Below are 27,534 nucleotides of genomic sequence, written 5' to 3' on the forward strand. Positions count from 1 at the left end.
TAAATATAAATATAAATATAAATATATATATATATATATTTATTTATTCTGTTCCGTAGCAAATAAACAATTGTATTTTGCGTAAGTTCCAAAAAATTTTGCGCAAATAGTAATTATTTTTTTTATTAATCCCTAATTACGTCAAACATATTTTAATAAATTTTAATATGATATCTAGAAAACAACATTAATAGATAGTAATGTGTTTTCATTAACTGACAAAGTTAATAATAACTTCAAACGAAGTCAAAGTTCTGTCCGGAAGTCCGATGGCACGACCCGTCTTTACTTTCTTAAATATGCTGCGGATGTTATAAGTAATCTATCGTGTGAAAGGTTAAAAAAATTTGTCACGCGTTCATAAACGGTACAATTTCAAGTACGGATACTGAATCTCTGTGACTATCAGCAGGTCAAGCTGAGTTGGCATACTCCTGTATATAAATTAAATCAAGGAGAAGAAGCTTTCATTCACATTCGATACCTGGCAACCACATAACACCATGTGGTTCCCTATCATCCTTCTAGGTAAGAAAGACTTAATAAAGAAATAACTTTATGTAAATAGTAATAATATCCACGAAAATTTCAAATATCTTGTACTTTTATGAAATTTTTGAAAAAAATTTTTTCAAGTTGGTAAGAATTAATTAATTTTTCAATTGATATAAAATCATTGCCGCAATATCTGACTTCCATATTTTGGATGAACTTATTGTTTAACTAATTTATATACTAAAGTAAATGTAACTTTTTGAAAATCCAACGTAATAAGAATTATCTTAATTCGACAAGAAAATACAAATTTCAATTATTACAATTTGGTAATTTCTCTTCAGCAGCCGGCGTGGCCGTGGTCACAGGCGCGCTTGACCACGAGCATGCTTGGGAAAGAGGAAACGAGTATGAGTACCTTGTACAGAGTCGGACAGTGACAGGTCTTGACAAGTTGAAACGACAATATACTGGACTTCATATAAAGGCTAAACTGACGGTTTATGTAAAATCGCCAGAGAAATTACAAATGGTGCTGTCCAATCCACAGTACGCTCATCTACACACCACATTAGTGGACGGCCCGGATACCGAACTTCCTGATAATATGCTGGAGTATCGGGAGATTCCCATGTCAGGAAAGCCACTTGAGGTCACAGTGAAGCACGGAGTGATACGGGATTTATTAGTCGACCGTAATATTCCTATTTGGGAATTGAATCTCCTCAAGAGTCTTTTGAGCCAGCTGCAAATTGACACGCAGGGAGAAAACGCGATAGAAATGAGAAGCGCTCAAGTTCCAGTCGACGAAAATTCTCCCGTTGTATTTACAGCCATAGAAGATTCCGTCGGTGGCAAGTGCGAAGTACTATACGAGATCTTACCGTTGGACTCAGATGCTCATCGAGAGATACCAGACAAGATACCTTTTCCAGACTTACGTGGTGAAGGATATTATTACGACGTTAAAAAAATGAGGAATTACGAGAAATGCCTTCAGCGACAAATGTATCATGATCTAGAAGATCCAATGGTCCGTGAAAGAGAAGAATTCTATAAACACGATAAATTCATTTCGGTGAGTTAATTGATAAACTGTTTTATATTTTATGTTTATAGTTAAAAAATATGCAACAATTGTTGAAAATTATTAAAAAGAATATTTTTTAGAAAGACTGTTTTATTTAAAATATTAATATTTTTCTATAGCAAATGATTCAAACTACTGTATTAATAGAATCAAATTATTACAATTAATAAAAAAGAAAATAATAAAATTTCTTAAGGAAATTTCTTATTTGCGGTTATGTGATTATTATAGGAATTATCTACGACTCGAATGCTTCTCTCGGGCCATCTGAAAAGATTCACTATTCAATCTGTCGTAACGAAGAATCATATATCCGTTAGGCCTGAAAAAACTCGTCCTTTCCTTGGCAACGTCCATAGCATAATAAGAATGACTTTAATAAAAAAGGACAAAGTGTCCAGTCCAACGTTTGATCTCTTCGAATCAAGCAACCTCGAATCAACTGGAAGCCTAATATACACATATAACAATCCATTTTCTGATTCTGAGAATCCAATGTTACCAAGCGTCAGTATGAATTCCGAGCAAATATATTCATCAGAGAGAACCAGTTCTTCTGAAAAAAGGGACGACCAGAACAGCTTCTCTAGTAGCTCCAGCGATGAGGATCACACTTTATATAAGAGCAATCTTTCACCTAAAAGACTGGCAATGCACATGGCTTCGATGCACAAAAAAAACCCGCTATTATCCTTCATGACTGTCACAAATGAACAAATCAACTTAATTCATGACTTAGTTCATGAAATGGCTGCAACAATACAGTTTTCTAATGACACGCGTCTAAGTGTAATGGAGCAATATGTGTACTTAAGAAACTTCTTGCGCATCATGAGCCTCAAGCAGATTGGTGAATTAGAAGAACGCTTACATCACAGAATGCATGCAGATCACAAGAATGTTGTCTGGAGCATCTTCCGGGATGCTGTTGCACAAACCGGAACAGAACCCGCTTTGGTGACTGTCTACAATTGGTTAAAAACTAGAAAAGTTGAAGGCATAGAAGCAGCAAGAATTATATCTAATGCTGCCCGGTATGTTCACGAACCAACAAAAGAATATGTCAGAACATTCTATGTAAGTACCTATTTATACATAATAACAATTAATTTTTAATTCTTCGCAGTCCATCAAAATGCTTATTATATCAACAATTAAAAATGATATGCATATACACAAAAAGAAATCATTTTATTGCTAAGAAAAATGATTACTCGATTTACTTTTTTTTTTAAATAATGATTATATTTAATAAAGAATATTTTCTTAAGAATCTTAAAATATGCTTATATTACAAAAAAATTTTAAGAAATTAATTTTAATCTACTCAACAAAGAATTTTTATTCTTTTGAAGAATAAAAAAATTATCAGAGAAGTGACTTTATATAAGCAAATCGAGTTTGTTTAATTGAATAATATTGATTGAAATGTTAAACTATTAGGATTTAGAATATGTTTTTAACGATATTCTTGAAGCTTCCACGGGTATTTTCTATATAAAAGTTATACGTTTCACGGGTTTCCTCGTTGGCATTCCAAGAATGGATCTGGACACGGAGGAAATCCGCGAACCGCATAACTTTTATATGTTTTTGACAAATTTGATGCTTGTGATAAATTTATGATGGATTTGCTACCATAAATTTTTTAAATATATTTGAAACAAGTAATTATTATTTGCATTCACAGTAAAAAACGTTTTGTATTTGTGTTAGAAATAGTCCACTTAAGTTCTTATTACAATTTTGTATTGAATTTTTAATATATTCGAATGTCAATTTAATATATAATGTGATTGTGTTATTTGAATATTTTGTAAACTGATATTTAATATTTCTTAGTGTTAAAATAATAATTCATGAATAATAATGAACAAAAACGAAAAAATAATGTTTTTTAAAATTTAAATTCTAAGATAAATAAATGAAATGTGTTAATTTAACATATTATAAATGTTAATTATAATGAAGAAGAATAACTATTTATAAATTGTATTAGAATTACGTTTTGATATTTTACGAAATATTTGTCTTAATTTTTAACATATTCAACTTATGTTAAATTAACATAAAAACAAATTTCCAATTGTGTACAGTATATACGTACGTACATATATGTTATATGTATTTCCCTGTGTAAAAATAAAAATTAATTTTAACTTTTATCTGATTTTTGTGCAGGAAATGATATCCGATCCATCAGTATTGTACCAGACAGCCGTAAATGTGACCGCACCAATAGCATTTGCTGAAGTAATACGTAAAAATTATGCCAATACTTACTATATGACACGCAGTTTGAGGCGTTTAGGCCCTATGACTCTCAGGCATAAAGTCTCACCCGAACACATTGAGATAAACGACGTTTATATTCCCTTTATGGAAGAACAACTGAAACAAGGCTTGTTTGAAAGTGACACTTCAAAAATTCAAGTATATATCATGGCACTTGGTTTGACAGGCAATTCGAAGGTTCTCTCGATCTTTGAGCCGTACATAGAAGGCAAGGAGTCGGTGTCGAAGTTCCACCGTTTGCTCATGGTATCTTCCCTGGCCACCTTAAGCAAATTCGAACCGAAATTAGTTGGACCAATTTTTTATAAGCTCTACTCAAATGTAAACGAAGATCATAAAATACGTTGTATGTCCATACATCGATATATTATACTCGATCCACCTTTGATTATGTTGCAACGCATAGCGAAATTTACTAATGACGATTCGAATGAAGACGTAATCTCTGCTGTAAAAAGTACAATAAACAGTCTCGCCAATACGAAGCGACCAGAATTGCAAGATCTCTCTACTAAGGCGCGCAGTGTCAGGCATCTATTGAATCCGAAAGAGTTTAAGAGATGGAATTCGCAAGGCTACTACACAGATTTGGATTACATGAGTATTAAAGGACTTAGTGTGCAAACCATTAGTAGCAGTGGTATAATACCCTCATATTTGCAAGTTGCTGTGAATTCTATTTTCGATTCCCATGGATTACCTACCGTAGAAGCAGGATACTTAGTATCGAGTGCCAAGCAGTTGTGGCGCCATTGGGAGAACGAAGAAACAAGTCATGAATTATTGAAAAAATCACGTATTGAGAAGCTTATGCAAGTACTTCAGCTCAAGTCCGAAGATCTGAGTAAATTGGAAGGACATGCCTTTATTAACACAGCACATGATCTTCTGATCTATCCCTTTAACAGTAGTACTGTTAAAAAAATTTCCTCTCGTAAGTATTCCGAATTTTACTATAAAATTACTACTATAATATTACTTTTAAAGACATAAACTATTATTACATTACAGAGTTGAAGGATTTCTTCAAGAGGGATCAACAAGTGGATTTACTTTCCTTCTATAATACCGAAATGATGTTAAGCTTCCCAATTGAAAGTGGCCTGCCGTTGCTTTATACTGTAGACTCGCCAATGATTTTTAAACTTAAAGCTGAAATGAGGAATGACGAACTTTCGAATAAAAAAAAAACTGGCGTGTTAAATATGTATGTTGCCAATAAGGTTCAGGAACAGTTTGGTTTTATAGCACCTTTCGAGCGTCATCATTACATTGCTGGTGCTCATGTCAATCGAATGTTGCGTTTACCATTAGAATATGAATTGGAATATGATTTGACTCAACGCAAGCATGATACTGGTGCGTTAAAGATTCGACCACAAACTCAAACTTCTCCAATCACTGTATTGCATCTCAGCACTGTTCCCTTCACTACGCGACAAGACCTTCGTGATGTTCAACCTGTATCTCTTAGTAGAAACACGCATCTTGTATTAACAGAAAGAAAACGTAAAACCATAGCAGAGAGAGACTTAATTTCTGTCCGAGTAGAAACTGATAACAAAGAAATAGAAGAAAATGTAGAAGAAAATAATAGCATTTTACAGGTCTTATTAAAATTACGAGAGATACCTGACGGCCAATATAAAAGAATGGATATAATAATGAATCCTGAACAGTTAGCAAAGAGTGCATTACACATAAATGTTATTCATGAGAAAATTGCAATTGATAATGCCGTGCAATCACATGAACCAGAGTCACAAATTATGTTTCCTTTAAAACATGTAAAGCCAAACAGTGAAAAGAGACGACAGGAGATTGTGACAGGCTTCAGCAAAAGTTTCACGTCGGGTGATGTCCATGTAGTGGATGTAAATTTCAACTTACCCGAATTAGAAAAGCAAAATGTGTTCACCGTTGGTTGGATGGACAGCAACGTAGACAAGAAGTCAAAGATTTATCTATATTGGAATTCTCAAATATCGAGAAAGGAAAGACCAACATCTGAACTTTACTATACTCTTTACTATACGCATGAAATGCAATATTCACCAGATACTCCTCTAAATTTCGAACATATGAAGAAACATGCGCCGAGAGATAAGTTCAAAGCTGAACTGCATTATGGAGAGAGCAGCAGAGAAAACAAAATTGTCGTCAACGGGAGCCTGTCGCGAAGCAACCAAATAAAGGATATATTAGAGTCCTCCAGAGTAGTTAAACAATGTCGGGAAGAAATGGAGAGGGGATATAATACACTGCGTGCTTGCCAGCAGGCTACTGAACTTGCCCGAGTGAAGAATCAGTTGGACGTTTCAGTTAGAGGTTCAATAATTAACTATGTTGAAAAAGTTGTTCACAAGATTTTAGATTATTTGTCGCATCTCTTCCCTCACTCAGACGTGAAAGTAACAGACTCGGAAGACTCTGATAGAAATGTCTTCAATATAAAAATGATTTTGTCACCCATAGAAACAGTTCCGTCGGCTTCCTTAGATTCTTCGCAAGTAGATGTTACTTTCCCTAATATGGAGCAAACAGATTCCGAAATGCAAGAGCTATTAAAGGAAAATACCGTATACCGGAGAAAAGAAAGAAGAGGTAAGTCACAAAATTTTATAAAAGACCTTTTAAAGAGATTTCATAAAAGATATAACTACTATTTTTTTAATATTGAAAGTTAAAATAATTTAATATATTGAGTCACGTAATATATTATGTTAATTGAGAAACAATTGAGAAATTAATGCTTGAATAATAACCCAGAGAAGTTAATAATTTGATATTCTATTAACTTTATAACATTTCTCAATTATTCCGCGAATTTCATTTATTCTAAACAAATAAATTACTCATTGTTCTATTATTGTTATTATGGCGCATTTATATTTTATTTGGTAAAGATCGTTTGCAAAATGTAGATTACATATAAAACATTAAAATTTTTTTTACAGCTTCATGTACTGTTGATAAAGACATGGTCTTTACTTTTGATAAGCTGCTTTATCCTGTGAAACTGGGGACTTATAAACATGTACTAACGACCACTTATCCACGAAAGGATCCTGATACTCGAAAAAATATAACAGAAGTGGATTTTGTTGCCTTAATTAGAAATCGTACCGATGGTACCAAGGTGGTCGCTCTATGGTTGGATGATCACGTAATTGAATTAGAGAAAACGAGTGATGATATTACAGTTAAAGTCGACGGCGCTCCCGTTCATATACCACAATATAAAAGTTATCAACTAAGAAAAGATGATGAAACAATTGAATTCAATAAGCTACCCGACGATTCGATAGAAGTGATTTCGAGCAAATCTGATATCAGAGGACTATTTGACGGAGAACGTATTCAATTATTGGTGAGTAAAAATGTGAAACAAATTGGTAATGGTTGCATTCGGAAATGTTGCTTGGATGTCTCCGATGCTTCGGAATCAGCATCTGTTTTGGTTTAATATTTAATATTAAGCGACGTTTCCGAACGCAGCCATTAATAAGTCGATCGCAGTAATATAGAAAGCATAACAACAATCAAAATAAATTTGTCATCAGGTATCTGACAGATATCGCAATGCTCTACGCGGTCTTTGTGGTAACTACGATTCCGATCCCAGCACTGATTTCCTCACTCCTCAAAACTGTCTCATGAAGATGCCCGAAATATTTACCGCTACATATGCCTTGACTGATGAGGGTTACCGTCACGAAGACATTCTGGAGAACAAACGAAAAGCTGAATTCACTCAATGTCGTGAGTTGCCAACATTTCGTTCGAACAACGTTATTAACGATATAGAAGCGGGAAGATCGCCGACACATAGTAAATTTTGGGGCTATCATAACAATAATCTCAAGAGAAAATATCACTTGAATCATGATAGTAAAAGATCTCATTTGGAGAGAAAGGATTTATCAGACGGTAGCGACGTTGTCTACCGTACAAGAGTTGTTTCAGAAGACGAAGAGATTTGTTTCACGACCAAACCTGTACCAATGTGCCGTGAAGGTACTAAGTCTCAGAGAAGCTACGCTAGGGATGTTGATCTTTATTGCCAACCAAAGAACGAGGAATCTTTATTAATAAAACGCAGGATCGAGCAAGGCGCTAATCCAGATTTTACCCGAAAGCCTATCAGTAGATCGCGTACTTTCCACATTCCTGGCTTCTGCGAGTAATCTGGCAATACCAAAATGATATACCGACCATGCATACTTAAAACGACCTCTTTTTTATTTTTTCTTTTTTTAGAAAGCAGTAAATATACACTGTTAAATCTATAGTATCAAACTTAACTCACTTAGGTTAATTTGATACTATAGATTTAACAGTGTTGTTTAATAATACAGTAATGTAAGCAAATAATAAAGTTGAAGCTTTTCAACATAATATTGTTCGTGATATATTCTTTTTCGCATACCCAAGCTGTTCGAAATCAACACAATTCATTTAATCATCAGCATTAATTAATTATTATCATTACATGATCTGTCTTTTATACAATAATTGTTCTTTTTGTCAGAAAAGTAACTGTTAAATTTTTATTTCTTTCTAGCAGAATATTGTGTTCATAAAAAAATTAGTTAAATTTTTGTTAAATTTTTATATAAATTTTTTTATATTTTTCAATTGCAGTAACTGAATGAAAAATTATCGTATTGCGGTGAATGAAAACTTAAATTAAAGATTAAACATTCCTGTTAATAACCAAGAAAATCAAAAGAGAGAAAATGCTTTATAAAATATAATAATATAATAGTTAAAGAAAAAAAATGTGTTTTTCTATTTTTTAAGGTCTTCAACAACATCAATGTTTTGTAAAATATTTTCTGTAATTCAATTTGGATTTCCCTGTTTATTAAGTGAAATGTTCAAACTTTAACTTGAGCTTTGATTTATTCCAATACAAATGATTTTTCATTAAATTATTATTATTTAATAAATATAAAAAATTTGTGTTGCTAAAATTTAGAGACCCACTTTTTACAGGTGAGTGTAGATAAGAGACAATGAAATAAAGACTGCGTTTCATTGCATACATAATGCGTATGAGGTATTGCTTTATCTTTGTTATTCAAAGTGTTTAGCAAGAATAAAATAAGACATCATGCTGATTATGCGTGCAACGAAAAGCAGCCACAGTCTGTGTGACAAACGAGTTTTGATTATCGTCTTTCCCTTTCATCCCAATTATTTATTATCTCAATAAAGGCGTTTCGCATTCTAAGTTCATGTCAAAGAGTTTCAGAACGTTCTAGAAAATCTAGAGTACAAAACCTCATCCTCCCGCGGCTCCAGAGTCAGTCGCTAATAGTGGTATCACAGCAATCGCCGTATCGCAGCAATCGCAGTTATAAAGTTACTTGCTTCGCGCGAGTTATGTGCTACACGCGAGTTTGCAGTGCATTCGCATTCATAAATATCAGACTAGAAATTGAGATTAAAGTTGAAATTGAATCTGATCAATCAAAGCAAAGTTCACTGATATATCAGCTTTCTTTCTTCTGATTAATTAAATTCAATCTCAATCTCAATTTCAATCTCATATCTAATACAGAAATAAAAGAAGTTGTACATGTAATGTAAATATTCATATATTTTAAATTGACTTTGTGTAATAAAAACTGCAATTTATCGTGATTCAATGAGTTCGTTGACGTCTTGAAGACTGATTTGCTTTTCTCATTGTATTTTCAACGCGCTGAGAATGCAAACGCTATACACGCACTAAATTAAACAGATTAGAAACGGAAATTCTATATATAGTATAGGTGGAATATTGCTATGGATATATGAATCAACAATAAAGAGGAAAATGATTCTCCTTAATAAATAAATGAGTTTGCAATAACATGGAAGGAATGACTTTGTCGAAGTATTTAAAAATTTAGGTACCTACAGATCCAAACATAACTTCGTTGGATTATCAAAATAATTTTGTAGGAATCTCAAGTATGATGAGCAATGCTGCAAAATGTTTTAACATCCTAGCCATCAGTTTGAACGTCTTACATAATTATTATGTAAGATAATGTTCCAACGAAATTATTTTCAGATATGTGTGTGTATCTAGTTAAATTTTTTAATATTTTAATAAAACTGTCCTTTCCGTGTAGATTTTTTTTATGTCGTAATAGAAGATTTAAAAAAATAAATGACAATAATTAGAATAGTAGTTATATGTTAATTTTATATAATTCCACTGCAGATGATATTTACTATACGCGTCCACAGAAAAAACAACCACGATCCATACATTTTATGATCAGATTAGAGGACTCGAGCGTTATTTACTTCCGCATGCATTATTGTTGTATCCTTGGGCAGTCCGATAATAATGTATGTGGAATTAAATAACGCACTCGAGTCTTCCAATCTGATCATAAAATATGTGGATCGTGATCTTCTCTCCGTGGATAGTATCTCTATATTTTTATTAACAAAATCTTTTTAATAATGAATAATTTTCTTTCACTCTTTAAAAAACTGATATAATATATAGAGAGGCAAACTTTTATTTTGTTTTTAATAATAGATTGTGCTTTATTAGAAAAATATGGCCAGTTGATGTAAAATGTAAAACAGCAATGATCATTATAAAAATCTTTAAAAAGATAGAAACATTTAACACATACTAAAGATTACCAATGACCTGTTATAAACCTTCGCGCAAACTTACTTGCTATCGATAAAATAACAGGAATGTGATGCATATGTGAAAACACATTCTGTGAAAGACAATAAATTTTATGTAAGTATTATGATTATGAGAAATTTTATGATTATAAGAAATAAGAAATCGATAAAACATCGATATGAAAATATCGATAAAACATATAATAATATAAAATATAATTGCTCAAATTTTCAAATTAAGTATAATTTGTAATACAAACTAGTTTTTTCTTAATTTTTCGTAAAAAATCGTGTAAAGAATTATATAAATTTTTAGACCTTCTATTGTATATATAAAATTATCAACATACAGTATTCAATTGATTCGATTATGTGTCAGATATCTGATGAAAACAGTAATTTATTAATAAATGTGGACATTTATTGAATAATCGGTAAAATGAATTATGTTTTTGGGCGAAGTTATTGTTTTGTTTAAAAATATAATATATGAGACGATTTTGTCTTCAATTTTCCAAGTATGTCACAATTATGGTGAATTACTCTCAATCACACTCGATTGTACTATCAGGATGTACCAAGTGCAATTCTAGTATGTACAAGGTTAAAATAATTTATCACGTGCGTCGGAACAATATAGTTTTAAGTTCAAGTTAAAATCTAAATCAATGAGCATCGTTCCGTGCGAGTCATGCTGACATGGAGCATATATAAATCCAATTGAGAAGAAGGAGCTTTCATTTTGCATTTGACACTATTCGCATCATATCATGTGGATGTATCTGGCTTTTCTCTTAATCAGTAAGTAGATGTCAACGTTACAAATAATATTAATTTCTACGAAAATTGGACGATGACGTCATTTTTCATCTTTTAATGCGTATTTAACAAAATTTTCTGTACATAGTAAAGTAATTATTACGAAATTTAAAACAATATATTGTTTCTCCTTTTTAATGCTGTGATTTATCCAAAACTGTGGAAGTTTAGCTTCTCTTTAATAATACCAGGCAATTAGTAAAAGGCAATGGGAGTTGGCGCAGAAATTAATGCGTAAATTCAATAAAATAATCATTTATATTTAATGACATGAATATTAAGTCCCAACAATTTATTTAACGTTTCAAATGTACGTTTCAACTCTGTATTTGAATCATCATCAACAAAATTTAACAATCCATACTGCAATTAGGTACATACATTTCCATCTTTTTGTGATGATAATTTGTCATGACGACACGATGAATTAACATTTTAGAAAGATGCGAACCTGCATATCGCACTATAATCGCGATATTAATTGTTAAATCTAGTTGATGGCTTAAATATAGAATCGAAACGTATGTTTAATGTTAAATAAATTATTGCAACTTAATATTCATGTTGTTAAGAAAATAATTATTTGATTGAATTAGCACACTGATTTATGCGCCGAGTCCTATTGTTCTATTACTTGATAAATAGTGGTATTAAATTGACGGGAGTAATTTAATATTTATGATTGTTAATTTGAAAATTAATATTATACTGTTTACAATTTAAGTTATAGATAATTTATACATTAAGATAAAAACAGATAACGTAAATCCAAACTTTTATAAAAATATCAAGATTGTGTAATAACAAATTAATTAATTAAAAGTAATAAAATTAAGAAATTCATAATTTTTAAATTAATTAATTTAGAACAAGTTAACTTTTAACTTTAACTAGTTATTTTATAAACTTAATTTCACACATAAATCATTAAAATTAACTTAACTTAAAAGAAAATTGAAAGAAAAAATTTTACTTATTTAATTTTAAAAAGTGAATACTGTTAAGATAATAACCAGTACAACAAAATTCTGTAAATTAATTTTTTTACATGAACTACACATATTTTATTTGTTAAAACATACTTGGAAAAGTAATGACGCTTTCTTTCGATAGTTGAAGCGGTCACAGCCGATCACAATCATGCATGGGAAACGGGAAACGAATATCATTATCTTATAAAAAGTCGAACATTGACGGGCTTAGTCGGGCTAGCTGAGCAGTATTCCGGAATTTTTATGAGAGGTAAACTCACTATTCAAGTGAAATCATCGGATACGCTGCAGGCTGCGGTGTCCGAGATGCAGCATGCTTCTGTGAACGAAATATTGTCGGATATTTCGGATGAAATCACCAACCTTGAGTTTCGCCAGCTTTCATTATCAGAAAAGCCCTTTGAGATCAAGCTCAAACGAGGAGTGATCCGAGATGTGTTAATTGATCAAGATGTGCCTACTTGGGAGGTGAATTTGCTAAAAAGTATTGTGAGTCAGCTGCAGATTGACACAGAGGGTGAGAACGCAATAGCAAGTAGGAGCACTATGATGCCCAACGACAATCAGTCTTTTAGTGAATTTAAAGTCATGGAGGATTCCGTTGGCGGCAAATGCGAGGTCCTTTACAGTATTTCGTCAATGAAGGGAGATCATTTGTCAATATCTTTGCCACATCTCCACAAAGATGCTCAACATTTCGTTATTGCAAAAACAAAGAATTATTCCAGATGCGAACAGCGAGTAGCTTATCATTCTGGTATCATCAATAAAATGAATTGGAAACCAGGATCTAACGATGAATTTCTTTCGGTGAGTTAGATTTTGATAGATAACAGCTATCAAACAACATTTGATAAAATGATAAAATCTTACGTGATTGAGGACTGTATCAAGAAAAAGATTTAGCGAAACTGTCTCGCTTTAAATGTTTCTATCACTTCTATACGTATGATAATTCAATAAATAAAAATGCACACAACATTGAGAGAATAAAATTTATTTTTGAGATTGTATATTTGTTGCAGAGATCATCTTCGAATTATATTACCATCTCCGGTAACCTGAAACGTTTTACTATTCAATCTTCCATGATGACAAATCAGATCATGTTAATCAACTCTCATAAAATTAATAAATCTAAATTTGACAACACATACTGTGGCGCTGTTTACAGTGGTATGAATTTAACTTTGGATAGAATGAATCGGATCTCTAACCCTGTGCCTGTGTCCAACAATCTCGTGTCAACTGGAAATTTAGTGTACACTTACAATAATCCGTTCTCTAGCCAACGCAAACCGCGTCGTCCGAATGTAAGTCAAAGTTCCTTGGCGGCTCAATCATCCGAGAACCATAATTCTAACAATTCTAGCGAGGAAAACCATAACGACGATGACAACTTCAAGATCGAGGAACAAGATTACTTTCAACCTAAACCGAAATTGGATGAAGCTCCGGAGAGTCCGCTATTACCCTATTTTATTGGATACAAAGGCATGAGCATTTTAAATTCCGAAGAGAATTATACTCGGATAGCGATCCGTCTGATCGGTCGGACGTTAATAGACGACAATTATCAAACTATCAAACATCTTTCCCCGGAGCAAATAAACGACCGATACATCAATGCTTTAGAACGATTCACAATTCTGGTTAGATTGATTCGCACCATGAATGTTGAACAGATCGCTGAGATAGATAATGGAGTATCCACAATGTATAATACTGTGAATTCGTTTACTGAAACGGATTTTAATGTAACACATCAAAATGCATGGAGTGCCTTTAGCTGCGCCGTTGCAAACGCCGGAACTGGTCCCGCTCTTATCACCATAAAAAACTGGATAAAAACTGGAAAACTCGTGGGCATACAAGCGGCGCAGATTATTTCGAAAATTCCTAAATCCGCGCTCGCACCTACAACGGAATATGTCGCAGCGTTTTTTGTAAGTATTCATTATATCTATGGTATATATATTGCAATGTATAGCACAGAGTAATTTTGGTATTTACGCTGCGTACGAAGATTTACGTCCTGAAAGTTAGAAAAGAAGTGAGAAGGAGGATAATTTGCATGCAATCATTCTTTATGTTATTAATTTACATTTTAAGTTTTTATTAACATACTACTGAAACTATAATGAGTAAAATATTTGTTATATGTGATGGTCTTAAGTTTTTTGGACAGACCCGATGTAGAAATAAAAGGATAATAAGATGAAGTATAGCAAAACACAAATGCTTAGATCTTGTAATCTTTGTTCAATTTGTGCAATGTCTTCGGTACCCCAGCTGTTTAAAATATTTTTTAAGTTTAAAAACTAGACATTTCTAATTTTTTTAGACAGTATAAAATCTTAGAAAGATACCGTTCATTTATTTTATTATTATAGTAAATAATACAGTACAACACACATTTTCTTCCGTGAAAAAAAATCAAAGAGATTCTGAAAGTAGATGTAAAAAAAATACTCGTGTTTTGCCGTTTTACCAGATTAAGTTGTTAACGTTTATTATGCAGCCATTTATCGTATTACTTCATATATAGTCGTTTTACAATAATTTAAATTATATAATAATTTTTTTAAAATAAATTATATATTGACTAATTTTTTCATGTGAAATTATGCGATGAGTTCGAATACAAAAAAATAATTGAAGATTTTTTTTTTCAAATATTTTTATATTTTTGTATAATAATAATAATACAATTACAATTATAATTATTATAAGAATCTTGGTCGTTTGATTTGCCGTTTGTATGATTCGGTTTTGTATGACAAACAATAAACCAACAATATTCACCAACTATATGTCAACTATATATCTTTTCTTTTAAAGTTCTGTGCTGTACAGTATCATAAAGACATTTGGTGATATTTAAAAAACGTTAACGACGTTATCTGGTAAAACGTCGAGACACGGATATTTTTTTTTTACATCACTTTCAGAACCTCTTTGACTTTTTCATGGAAAGAAAATTTAATTTTCGTCAAATTGCGTAATACTTGATAAATTAAAAGTTCGACAGACACGGTATATATAACGGAGTTACTTCACATCAAAGCAAAAAATAAAAAGAATTGTAATCTTTAAAATTTCTCATTGTTTACATAAATATTTGTACTAACCGTTACATGCAAAGATTAATTTTAGTGATTGATTTCTATATAGGAACTGATTACCGATGAAAAGGTGACAAAACAGAGATTTTTGAATGCAACTGCACCTTTGTCATTCGCCGAATTGGCTCGTTACACTCAAAGTGACAAATTATCTATTTACTATCCGGTCTACAGTTTCGGCCGTATAGTCCCTAAACATTACAATGAACTTTTTGAAACTTATATTCCATATATGGCTACCCAATTAAGAAAAGCCATTGAGAAAAGCGACAGTCATCAAATTCAAACGTATATTATGGCATTGGGTAATTTCGGTCATCCGAAAATACTTTCCGTTTTTGAGCCATATCTGGAAGGCACAATTCCGATATCGAAATTCCAACGTTTGATGATGGTCATCTCATTAAACAGATTAACCGAAAGCTATGCGAGAGTTGTCAGATCCGTCGCCTTGAAGATTTACTTGAATTTAAAGGAGGCCTACGAATTACGTTGTGTAGCTGTTCACATCATAATGAAAACCAATCCATCCCTAATAATATTGCAGCGAATGGCGGAATTTACCAATCAGGATCAGGATCGACACGTAAATTCTGTCGTCAAAACCAGTATAGAATCCCTCATTAATTTAGAACAATCAGAATGGCAAGATCTCGCTGAAAAGGCGCGTATCGCTAGCAAGCTATTAAATCCTAACATTAGCGAGGATAATTACTCTCAGAGCATTTTTATGCAAACGAAAATCGCCTCCTTAAACATTGCTCAAACAAATATTTATCAGATAATTGGTAGCGACGACACTAATACACCTAAAGGTGCATATATTGATATACTTCAATCTTACGGTGGATTAAATCTACCCCTGACAAAAATGGCATATACAGTATCAAGCATCGAAGAGTTGAAACAGAAGTGGTTAGGTATATGGCTAGGTGAACAGTCCTGGATGCCTCAAAATCAAACCAAGAAGGAATGGATGATTGAAACGATAGTTGAAAAGCTTGGCATTGAGCCCGAAAATGCAGAACAGTTGGAAGGAAATTTCTTTATGGATTCTGCATTTTCTTTAGGATTCTATCCCTTTGACAATCGTACGCTTGAAGAATTTACTAATAGTAAGTATTCTGAAATTTATTTAAAAAAACTGTTGATTTTAATACTGTGAATCATCATTATTATTTTTATATTACAGTGTTGAAAACGTATCAAAAATCGATATCGCAAACAGGATCATACGTTTTTGAATACAAAAACATAAATGATCTAAACCATTACGACGTAACGTTGGGATTCCCGACTGAAACCGGTCTGCCGTTCATCTATACTTTAGCATTACCGAACATAATGTCCATTAACAAGGGAGCATCTGTTAAAGTCACACACTTACAAAATGATAGCTTTGTAGAACTGGCAGTAACAGGTTATATAGTATCAAGTGAAAAGATCCAAAGTAGAATTGGTTTCGTAACACCTTTCGAGCACAGACACTATATTGCTGGTGTCGATGTCAATACGCACGTTGCTATACCAGCCGGATTAAATGTCAAAGTGAGAGGTAACGGTACATTTGAGCTGAAGATACACCCTCATTATAACCATCGTGTTAGCAGGTTTTCAATCAAACGATTAGCGATTCACCATAGTGTAGTTCCTTATACCTCAAAACAGGACATTCTCGAACTTGTAGAGTTCAGCAATGACAGACGTCTAGTACACACGAAGGAACCGAATAAAGTACAGTTTTCGCTAGGTAATCTGACACTCTCCGCAAGAAGTGATGTTATTGACAGCGATATGTCGCAGAAGAAGGGACTTGAAGGTCTTATTAAGCTTTCTACTATATTTTATTTAAATCTTGGTGCTCATTACAGGAGATTCGACGCCATCTTATATCCCGTAGAAGCACAAGTAAATTTAACTTATTATGTCAGGAGGACTAATAGAAGTTCGGAAGTAACAATTCCTACAATAGTTGACAAACGACCTAACAGCAGGGAAAGAGAAGAACAATTTTTAGATGAATTCACAATTACCAAAGATAATAGATCTGACAATTATGTTTATTCTGTCACGACATCTACAATGTATGACATAAGTGTTTTAGCTGATAATAATTATTACGTTTTCACCTTTGTTTTGGGAGACAGCCTCGATAAATTGCAGACTCTTTCTTATGGAAATGTCCAATCGCTAGATGGAGAAGTCTTCTGGGAGTTTTGCAGTGTTAATAGCATTGTTGGATTATCACCCTACAATCATCTAAATGTTGAGAAGGCAATCAAAAAGATTCCGAATTATGAATTTAACATCGAGATGCGATATGGAAGTTGTGCAAATGGAGAGACGATAAAACTCAAAGGAAATTTGAGTCGCACTGATGATGTTATAAAAGAGGCAATGAAATCCGTGATAGTTGAGGAATGTCAACAACAAATGAAACAAGGCAATATTTGGCTACCAACTTGTCAAAAGGCTAATGAATTAATCCAACAAAGGGATCTTCTGATGATGTCAATGGAAACGAATTCTGATAATTTCTATTTGCTTGCCAACAGAATGATCATGATGATCAAAATGATGATTTCCGATAATAATATCAAAATATCTAACTTGCAAAGCGTTAATAAGAACATGGATGTAGAAATAAAAATGCCACTTGATAATAATGATGTGAACATTTCTTTGAGCACTTCACAAGTGGATGTTTCGTTCTCTCTGTCACACTTTATTGAAGATCCTAATGTTATTTTTTCCAATTTTACACTAAACAAGCTTTTTAAGGAAGACTTGGAAGGAGGTAAGTGCATTCAAAAGTATGTATGAGATCAATACAATTATTAAAGTAGTCATTATAAAAAAGATCCCGAAAACTTTATAAAAATATATTGGAAAATTATTTATAAAAAATGGATATGTTACATTGATCCAAGTAGCACACAGCGCTTATAGCATTAACAAAGCACTAAAAAAGCACATATAATCACTTTTTTAGCATTTATTTGCAAGCATTGCTGTACTACTTGGGGAGCAACAAAATTTAACGTTTTTCTGTATTGCGAATGTGAACAGGCATTTCCTATATTTTTACTTGCTGAACACGAACCGTTACTTAAATTTAATTATTAATTTGCATTTTTTTAAATGTAACGTCAAAGATGCAAAACACTAAGATTTTAAGGGATTCCATGACATTACACCGGCAACAAATTTATTTTTATAAAAATATCGACTGTTAATTTTTAAATGTATTTTGATTTATTTCAATATTGATTTATTTCATTTTTCATTTTTGATATATTAATTTGAAAATAGCTCTTTTTCCATATAATACATGCATTATTACATTAGAATCGTATTTTCTTTATGTTTTTTTTTCTTTATGTCTAGAGAAAACTCTCTTTTTTTATATCTTTATTTATGTACTTAGTGTCACGTCGCTTTATTAGATATGAAAACTTTTTGCAGATATGTGCGTTCTCGACAAAACCCATGTTGTAACTTTTGACAATAAGGTCTATCCCTTGACATTAGGAAAATGTTGGCACGTTATGATGGCGCCTTATCCAAAGCGGGATTCCAATAATCCCGAAAAAATTTTAAGTTTTCGGTATGATGTGAGGGCAATTGTCATGGCCCGAGAAATGGTCGACGGCAGTAAACAGATATGGATAATCTTGGGTCATGAAGAAATTCATCTGCGAAAATTGGACGATCGTCTCCAAGTTTCTGTCGTTGGTGGTGAGGAATATGATTCTTATTTCTCGAATTATACGAGCTACGGACAAACTGACTTATACGCAATTTATCAAGAGGATGAAATAATAATAATGCATTCGCTGCGATATAATATTCACATCGTATATGATGGAGAACGTATCCTACTTTATGTAAGTAAAAAAATGAAGCTAGTTGTATATAAAATAGACTACATAAGTTAAACTACTTATGTGACTGCATAAAATATAATCAAGAGATGCGTGAAATTTAAATGTAATGAAACACATCTGTTAGGTACACGATAAATATCTCTATACTGTACGCGGTCTCTGCGGTAATTACAACATGCGATCCAACAACGATTTTGTTACGCCTAAGAATTGTATCCTGACGAAGCCCGAAGAATTCGCCGCTACATATGCTCTGACTTATCGAGAGGACTGCGAAGGGCCTGCTTTGCAGAACAAACTAAAAGCCGAACAATCCACATGCATTTCGAGATCATATATTCCGGGTGACGTCATCAGTGAAAGATAAAAGGGAAGATGAGGCTATCATTACAATAATTGATACGTTTAAGGAAAGCACAGCAATAATCGTATAGTTTTTTTATCAGAACTGATAAGCCTTATCTGACATAATAATAACTTTTTTATCCAATTCAAGCGTAGAATCAAGCAAAAATTAGAACCTGTTTCCATGTGGAAAACTTTCAATGTTCTTATACTAGCTTTTTTATTGACTTTGTACCAGAGTTCTTGTTCCGATTAAAAAAATTTTTATTGTCAAATGTGTGTGTGTGTGTGTGTGTGTGTGTGTGTGTGTGTGTGTGTGTGTGTGTGAGTGGGTGGATGTGTGTGTGTGTGTGTGTGTGTGTGGGTGGGTGTGTGTGTGTGTGTGTGTGTGTGTGTGTATTGGACAGTTTAAGCGAATCTGGTTTAATTAGTAGTCCATTTTGATTCGTATGATTTATTTGGTTGTACATATATAACATTTTTATGTAAGCATTTTCCGAAACATTTATTGTTTTGTTAATGATCTAGTTTATTCTTTACCATAGTTTCTCTTTCCTTTTTGAAACACTGATCTACAGAGGGTAAAAAAAGGCAATATTTAATAAAAGTGTGAAACGATGGAATATGCGTTTTTGTTTGTAAGATTGTGAGATTTTATTATAAAAATTATGTAATTGATTCAATATTAATTAACTATACTTTTACAAATGTGCACTTTCTTAGGACTCAAACTTCTCTCAAACTCACGAATTTTTTTCTCACATTTCTCAAAATAAGTGTCTCGAAAGATTAAGGATGATTTACGATCGATTTGACAGTCTTTACAAATAGTTTTTGCTTTCGCAATATATTGATTGTACTCGAGACACTTTAACATTTCTTCGATGTATATAAAGCGAGTTTTATCAATTCTTGTGATGACACCTGGACGGCACTTTGTTCTCAGCAAGTGATGCAGCTTTACAGGAACATAATGTATAGTGTTTAAATATTAAATTATATAATAGATAGCAAGGTGTATATGTGTAAATTGCAAAGATCTTATATTAATTAGTTATATTATTTTACCTTAAACAAAATAAATAAAATCCAAAGCATTGCTTCTTGTTCAATCAAACTTTCCGTGCGCTCAAGCTCTCGTTGTCTAAATCTACAAAATAAAGTATGTTGCTAAAATTATATACAACAAGACATGTGCGAGAGCATACCTTTTCATGTTTTCTAAAGTTTCATCGTTCTTTATATAAACATTTTTCAACCATCGTCGTAATTGTAAAAGATTCATTTTTGTTTTTCTAGACCAATAGCCTCTCCATACGGCTTGGATTCTTATTGCCATGTTATTGTAATGATCTTGCCACATCTGGTGAACACGTTCGACTAAATACGGTCTAATGATGAACATCCTGATATAATAACCGCGCCATTGACGTTGCAGAATCGTCGCCTTTTCGCGAAGTTTACGAAGATGTTTGCGGGTAAGGATACCGCGGAACCAAGCCTAAACATCAGAAGCTTTAAATATATATGTATTAATTAATATATATCCCGCGTTAATATAGTTAGATTTTAACTAACCTGAATCTTACGAGCAGCAAGAAAATGCATAAGTTTCAATGATTCGGCTAAATCGTGTTTAATTTTAATTATATTCTGCAATTCAGCAGAATTAGTCGCAAATCTTAATTGCGACGCCATTTTTTTAATGTGTCGAATTACTCAGAAATAGTTATTTGATAAATATTAAAAATCGAAGATCATTATTTTTTATTCGCACACTTTTAAAAAAGCCATCAGAAGTCGATCGTATCTAATTGTAGCTTTTTTTTATAATGCTAATTGATGATCTCAATACATGATGTGTATGAACAGCTGTCATCGTGTATTTTGACAGTTCGTATACTAGATCGATTGATCAACGCATAAATTTTTTAATAAGTATTAACAGACAAGATAAATCCAATTTTATGAATTATTTTTTTAAGGTACAAGTTTTTAATTAAAAGAAATATTAATTGAACAAGGAACACGCTATTAATAAAGTAATCAATGTATATTTTGAGATACTGACAGTATTGCAAATATCTACCTATAATTTCAGCTTGCATATATTTAATTTGTATTATAATGCGAAATAATGACTGTCATACAAGAGAAGGTATATTTATTGTTAAAATACAAAAAAATGTATGAATGCAAAACTATAAAGAGTAAGTCGAGCTGGATGAGTAACGCTAATATAATTTAAAGTTTTCTAGTTAGTTCGAGTAGTCATTAATGTGCCATGTGCATAAGAATTACAGTAAACTTCAAAACAGTATATAAAAACTGTAAGAAATACAACTAACACGAGTATGAAGGCTGATGTTACGATTACTATCTTCAAGTTGCTGTTTTTCTTTTGCCGAGTCCTTGACACTACGTGGAAGTCTCGCGACTGTAATAAAAATATTCACAAATATTATGTATTGCAGTGGATAAGCGATTGCTGTAAATTTAATAAGGTCAGTTGTGCGACCCTGCATTTAAGATTAATTTATTTTTTGCTTTTGCAATTATAATTAAAGCTACTAGAAACTGCGTTTGTATAGTTGCAGTTATTCGGTGTAACAATGTTTCTCATTATAGAGATCATATATATATATATATATATAGAAGTATTAATGGAGTTACATCAGTGATCAATTTGCATGAATTATTAATACGAATTGATAATTTTTAATTAATTCGAGTATTGATAGGAAATATTGCACGATTGCTTTACGATTTATTCGTTCTTGATTGGTGTTTCATATTTCATGTTTGTGAGCTCCTCTGCCTGTCAAAAGGCAACATATGACACAAAAAGGAAATGAAAAAGAGAAAGGAAAATATGTCGAGATGTTCTCACCGAAATTTCGAGATTTTGCGTCTTTCGGATGAGTTCGTCTAACCTTTCGCCCCTATCAATCAACTTTTGGACTCCATTCATCAAAATGCGACGTACTTCAATCAATTCTTCTTCTAACTTTGAAGTCAGATTCTTACAGCCAATACCTTGATTATACTCTTCCTGAAATAATATCAATTTTATTCTTTATATGTGTGTATTGACATTTTTACAATTTATCTGCATAAATTTATGAGCGATAATATCATTTATTTTTAGAGAGAGGCTGTTATAGAACATAAAATTACTAATATATTTTAATGTGTTACAGTTTCATTATTGTCGATTTTTAAAGCTAATCAAAAAGTTTGAACGTATTATAAGTAACTTATAAACTGTTCTTTCTATTTTTTAAAAGATTTTAAAATTTGTTTAATTAAAAAATTCCATATTTTCTCCCTACTATATAAAATTGTTTTATCACTTACAATTATTTTCTTTAATGGCTTTGAGAACTCATCTTCCGCGAGATTGGTTAAATTTTTCGATAAATCTGCTAACGGTAAGTCTTTATAAACCGTCCGTAGCCTCTGCAAAAATATTTGAGAGCACGATTCTACCCATATCGCTGATGAGGGGCAGTTCACTTTCGATGTCAAACAAACATAGTGAAGTTCCCCAATCAGCACATGTACCGTATATCTATGAAAGAATTGTATTTTATTTTACTCATTGCAGCGCAGATCAAATAATAACAAATATAATAAATAACAAGTTTGCTTGAAGATTAAATACAAAGTAGTAAACATGAAACGAGCTGGCTATCTAAGTGCTTGATAATGTTTGATATGACGGTTGCCAGTAATACGAATAACAGACGTTTCAATTTTAATTAAGGTCATCTTCAGTGTCTTGATAATGTTATAATTATAAAATAATTTTTATTGGCAAAATGTGACTCAATAAATTAAAAAAAAGAATTGATTGAAAAGAATAACAGTAATGAGGCATGTTAATTTTATCGGTTAATTAATCTGTTGCACTTGATTTCAGCGAACATCATTACAAGAAAAATTGATAACTATGTATCTCATAATATATCTTACAATTTAACGCGCTTTTTTAAGTGAAAAACAGGTTTAATACGCGAAATCTACTCTCTTTACCGCTGGAAATGCATATATTTGATTAAACCGTTGCTTTTTTATTACGTGTTATTCTTAAAATAAATTTAAAAATTGCATATTCTTTGCAAGTAACTATTATGGCGTGCATAAATTTAAAAAAATCTTACCTACTGTTATCGACGCTGATCTTGTCGTCCTCGACGGTTTTTAGACCATCGATGGTACTGAGAGCGATAGTACGATAGATCGGATTTGGATTCGTGGAATAATCCGCAATGATCTTGCAACCGGATGTCTGACGCAAAGCCACCATAGCGTAGTGCACAGTTCCGTTCATTTTAGCCAGAAATGAAGAAGACACTTGTTGAATGGATGATGAGTGGATACTACTCTGTTGTCTGTCAAACCATAAAGCGTTCACAAATGTCAGAATAAGCAAACGCCAACGTTGCCGGTTGTTTATCCCAATTCCGATAGCCCAGTGAATAACGAAAGAAGTTTCGATAAAGCCGATAACAACACATACGTCCCATGTATTGCTGCAAGAGATGAACTGCATACACCGATCGACATTTACCGAATTGCTACATGTTTGCCTATTCAATAAAATTTAATTGATAATTGATTATACAGGATGTCCCGAAATTCGCAACTTAAAATACTATATACTGAGAATCCCATTTCGTTGAATCAACTAATCTCTTGTTTAGATGGGCTGATCAATCCTTGGTTGATGCAATAAAATAATTTAATTGAAGCAAAAATTTTGGTTATGTTATAACGTTTTATTTGTTTGCGATAATACAAATAAAATGTTTAGATAATAATTAAATTTGTAGGATTTGTGTGTATACTATATCTAAATTAGAGATTAGTTGATTCAACCGAATGGGATTCTCAGTGCAAGAAAATTTCGGAAAAATTAAGTAAAAACGTTATTTGTAAATTTTTCTTTTAAGTAGTAATTTCTTAAGATATAAGATTTAAACATGGCCAATTACAGACTACGATAGTGTCGTTATTGTAACAATCTAGCGGAATTCACCTGTGCATTTTAAAAATATTTCTTACTAAAAAGAATACCCGATTAAACAAACGTCAGGCTGCAGGAATTGTTTCGCGCTGCTGTTATTCGCAAATTCTCTCAATCTGTTTCCCAACACAAGCGAGACAGCGCTTATAAACAATACCGCAAACCACATGCGGAATTATCGCACGTTGTTCCCTTGAGACGCGACAAAGGCTATTGACTTGACGTCGAGCGAAGGGAAAATAAAATTCAGAACATCGTCAACCTGTTACCGAACAATTTGCCGTTGACGTTCCAACCGCGCTTGCGATACATGCCGTCAATCAAAACTCGTACATTTACGTTCAGATGTTCTCGTGTGAATGAAAACGTCGAAGAGGAAAAGATAAAAAATCCGGTATTATATTAAAAATCGTTAATTATAATCAATTATAAAAACTACAGTGCTGTATTAAGGAAAAGTGGAAGATATCGGTTACGATTGTTATTTAATACAAAGTTTGATGAAAAAAAAACAGTAAATGATTTTAGCATCGATTTGACACAGATGCATATACGATGCAAAAAACGAGCGACTGGTGCACAAATGTTTTATCGCCAATTCAAATATAATATGCGCGATAACGGAAAGGTAGCTTTACCAGCTGCCGTTTATGTGGAATAACTACCAACGTCTGGATAGAGTATTCTTTACGATCTCTAATCATTGGTCTGTTCTACCGACATTCATGGATATACAAGGTCGAGTGCAAAGCGAGATATTGCTTGCATTGTGATTGCAAAACTGACGAAGCTTCCCATCCCGTAAAAATTCAAGTAAAAATAATATATCAGACAAACGTCCGTTTATGTAATAAGTCTTATTTCACAAAAAAAAGAATAGATAATGTTTAGCAGAAAGTATAACGAAGACAGATTATGATTGTTATCTTGTATTAAAAAAAAATACTTCCGTTTTTGTTCCACTTAACATCCGTATTTTATCTATAATATTTTATTAATTATGTTTACATTTACATATATTATAAACAGTTTTTTGTTTAATGCATAGAAAAATTATATTATGGACAACAAATAATAATAGTAAAGAACTTTGGAATAACCTATTTTGTTTGTCAATTAAATTTATCACTGATAAATTTATAATTAATTGACATTTAATCGAAATCGTTCTCATGCCGCTAATATATTGTTTCATTTAGTTTTTAACATATAAATTATTATAACATTGTCGCTTGTTTTGATTGTAAAGCAAATTATTTTCCATTATTATATTAATGTTTAATTAGTATATTTGCAGTTGAGAGATGGAGTGATTAATCAAGTCTATTTATATAAAGATTATAAACATTAGTACATTACGATCTAAACTATTTTTGATTATAAATGAAATGCGGAAATCAAATATGTTTTCATTCTAATGGCTTTTAACATAAAAGGAACTCTCTCGCTCTTCTCTTCTCTCTTTTATTATTTACAGAAACCTTAGAGAACTCAAAGTACAGTTTTACTGATTATAGTCATGCATTAATTTAAATGTTTATTATAGAACTGTGTAAAAACTTCATATTGTATAAATTAACATTAGATCAAGTATAGTTCAACGTAAAACTACAAAAGCATTAATGTATCGTGTTACGGAAACAAGAAAATAGAGCTGTATAAAAATAGGTTCAGAATTAAGAATTAGCTGTAAGAAAGAAAAAAATGTAAATCATTGCAACTTTTATAGTTCTTGCATACAGAATGCTGCAACGTGTTGCACGTGGCGCAGTTAACCAATCGCATTATGTACTTCGTTACATATTTATTAATTTCTGAGGAAAAAAAATGAAAGACTGTTATGAGTTACACGCGCGTTTTTTCTTAATCTATCACATGTTGTATGAGGGATTTATAAACAAATTTATATACAAATATTATTGCATTTAATCATTTATCACGTTAAAAAATAAGCAAAATAAATATACTCTCCGAGGTTTGCTCAGGAAGTTTCTGCTTCCGTTTACCTCTCAAAATTTGAAATGACTCAACATTTTTCTTGCATTTCGAACGCACGAGAAATGTGCAACTTAATCATATCCACCTCTACCAATGTATAGATTTATTTTAATCTTGATTCAATTTACTCTGGTCCATTTCTACCAATGTAGATTAACTTTAATCTCGGGTTAATTTATTTTTTATCTTTTCTAATTCTTAAAATTTTCTAGAGGAAGATTAAAAGCAAGTTAAATCGAGATAAAAGTCAAAATACATTGAAAGTGAAAAGAGACATCTGTGTTTTTCTAATATCTTAAAACCAGGAAAAAGATAAACTGAGAGAAGACTTGAAGTTAATCTGCAATGATAAAAACGGGCATTAGGCAAATAAGTAAAATCTGGTCGCGGGCGAAGAGCGGAAGAGCGGAAAGTATCGATGAGAGAACTCGCGGTCGGTCAGTGGCGCCTCGCTATTTCATCGTAGCCGGCACGAACGGCGAGCGGTGGATGCGCGGGTGGCGGCAGCTGGTGGCGGAGCGGCCAATCGGCTGTCTCGAATGATCGCTGCGCGCGGCGGGCTGCGCGACCGTCCTCCTGCCCGCCGAGGAGCCGTCAGTGTGCGCGCCGCGGAGAAGTAGAGAGACAGACATCTTGTAGATAAAATTTAGCGGCGTGGTGCCTCGACCGCGAGTGTCTGTGTTCGCGGTTACGTGTCGCGGTGCTTCGTGTCGTTACGGTGTCCCGGTCCACGTCGCCGTCGTCGCCGTCATCGTCGCCGTCGTCGCCGTCGTCGTCGTCGCCGTCGTCGTCGTCGTCGTCGTCGTCGCCGCCG

The 27,534-nt window shown here is 32.6% G+C and overlaps 3 protein-coding genes across 5 annotated transcripts; 2 read left to right on the top strand and 1 right to left on the bottom strand.

Annotated features, from left to right (window-relative positions):
- Nucleotides 1-483: 483 nt before the first annotated feature.
- LOC108756757 (vitellogenin-2-like) lies at nucleotides 484-8,246 on the top strand. 2 transcript variants are annotated; one of them, XM_018500786.1, is made up of 7 exons: nucleotides 484-528; nucleotides 843-1,573; nucleotides 1,817-2,662; nucleotides 3,767-4,814; nucleotides 4,892-6,484; nucleotides 6,838-7,250; nucleotides 7,444-8,246. In XM_018500786.1, the coding sequence occupies exons 1-7, from the start codon at nucleotides 504-506 to the stop codon at nucleotides 8,065-8,067; spliced, it is 5,280 nt and encodes a 1,759-aa protein (XP_018356288.1). In that variant the 5' UTR covers nucleotides 484-503; the 3' UTR covers nucleotides 8,068-8,246. The 2 variants fall into 2 exon arrangements, with proteins under 2 accessions (XP_018356288.1, XP_018356287.1); XM_018500785.1 differs by having other exon boundaries at nucleotides 485-528; nucleotides 840-1,573.
- A 2,860-nt stretch (nucleotides 8,247-11,106) lies between these two features.
- LOC108756758 (vitellogenin-1-like) lies at nucleotides 11,107-19,803 on the top strand. The gene is made up of 7 exons (XM_018500787.1): nucleotides 11,107-11,326; nucleotides 12,458-13,146; nucleotides 13,362-14,282; nucleotides 15,511-16,576; nucleotides 16,654-18,258; nucleotides 18,927-19,348; nucleotides 19,473-19,803. Exons 1-7 carry the CDS (start codon nucleotides 11,296-11,298, stop codon nucleotides 19,713-19,715), a joined length of 4,977 nt encoding a protein of 1,658 aa, XP_018356289.1. The 5' UTR covers nucleotides 11,107-11,295; the 3' UTR covers nucleotides 19,716-19,803.
- A 949-nt stretch (nucleotides 19,804-20,752) lies between these two features.
- Nucleotides 20,753-24,851, bottom strand: LOC108756761 (vesicle-associated membrane protein 712-like). Of its 2 annotated transcripts, XM_018500795.1 has the most exons (6): nucleotides 24,735-24,851; nucleotides 23,857-24,285; nucleotides 23,051-23,264; nucleotides 22,584-22,745; nucleotides 20,902-21,194; nucleotides 20,753-20,843 (listed from the first exon to the last, which is right to left on the bottom strand). In XM_018500795.1, the coding sequence occupies exons 1-6, from the start codon at nucleotides 24,740-24,742 to the stop codon at nucleotides 20,753-20,755; spliced, it is 1,197 nt and encodes a 398-aa protein (XP_018356297.1). In that variant the 5' UTR covers nucleotides 24,743-24,851. The 2 variants fall into 2 exon arrangements, with proteins under 2 accessions (XP_018356297.1, XP_018356296.1); XM_018500794.1 differs by lacking the exons at nucleotides 20,753-20,843; nucleotides 20,902-21,194 and adding an exon at nucleotides 21,916-22,130.
- Between the last annotated feature and the right edge of the window lie 2,683 nt (nucleotides 24,852-27,534).

The sequence above is a fragment of the Trachymyrmex septentrionalis genome, unplaced genomic scaffold, assembly GCF_001594115.1.
Source record: "Trachymyrmex septentrionalis isolate Tsep2-gDNA-1 unplaced genomic scaffold, Tsep1.0 scaffold13, whole genome shotgun sequence".
Lineage (NCBI taxonomy): Eukaryota > Metazoa > Arthropoda > Insecta > Hymenoptera > Formicidae > Trachymyrmex > Trachymyrmex septentrionalis.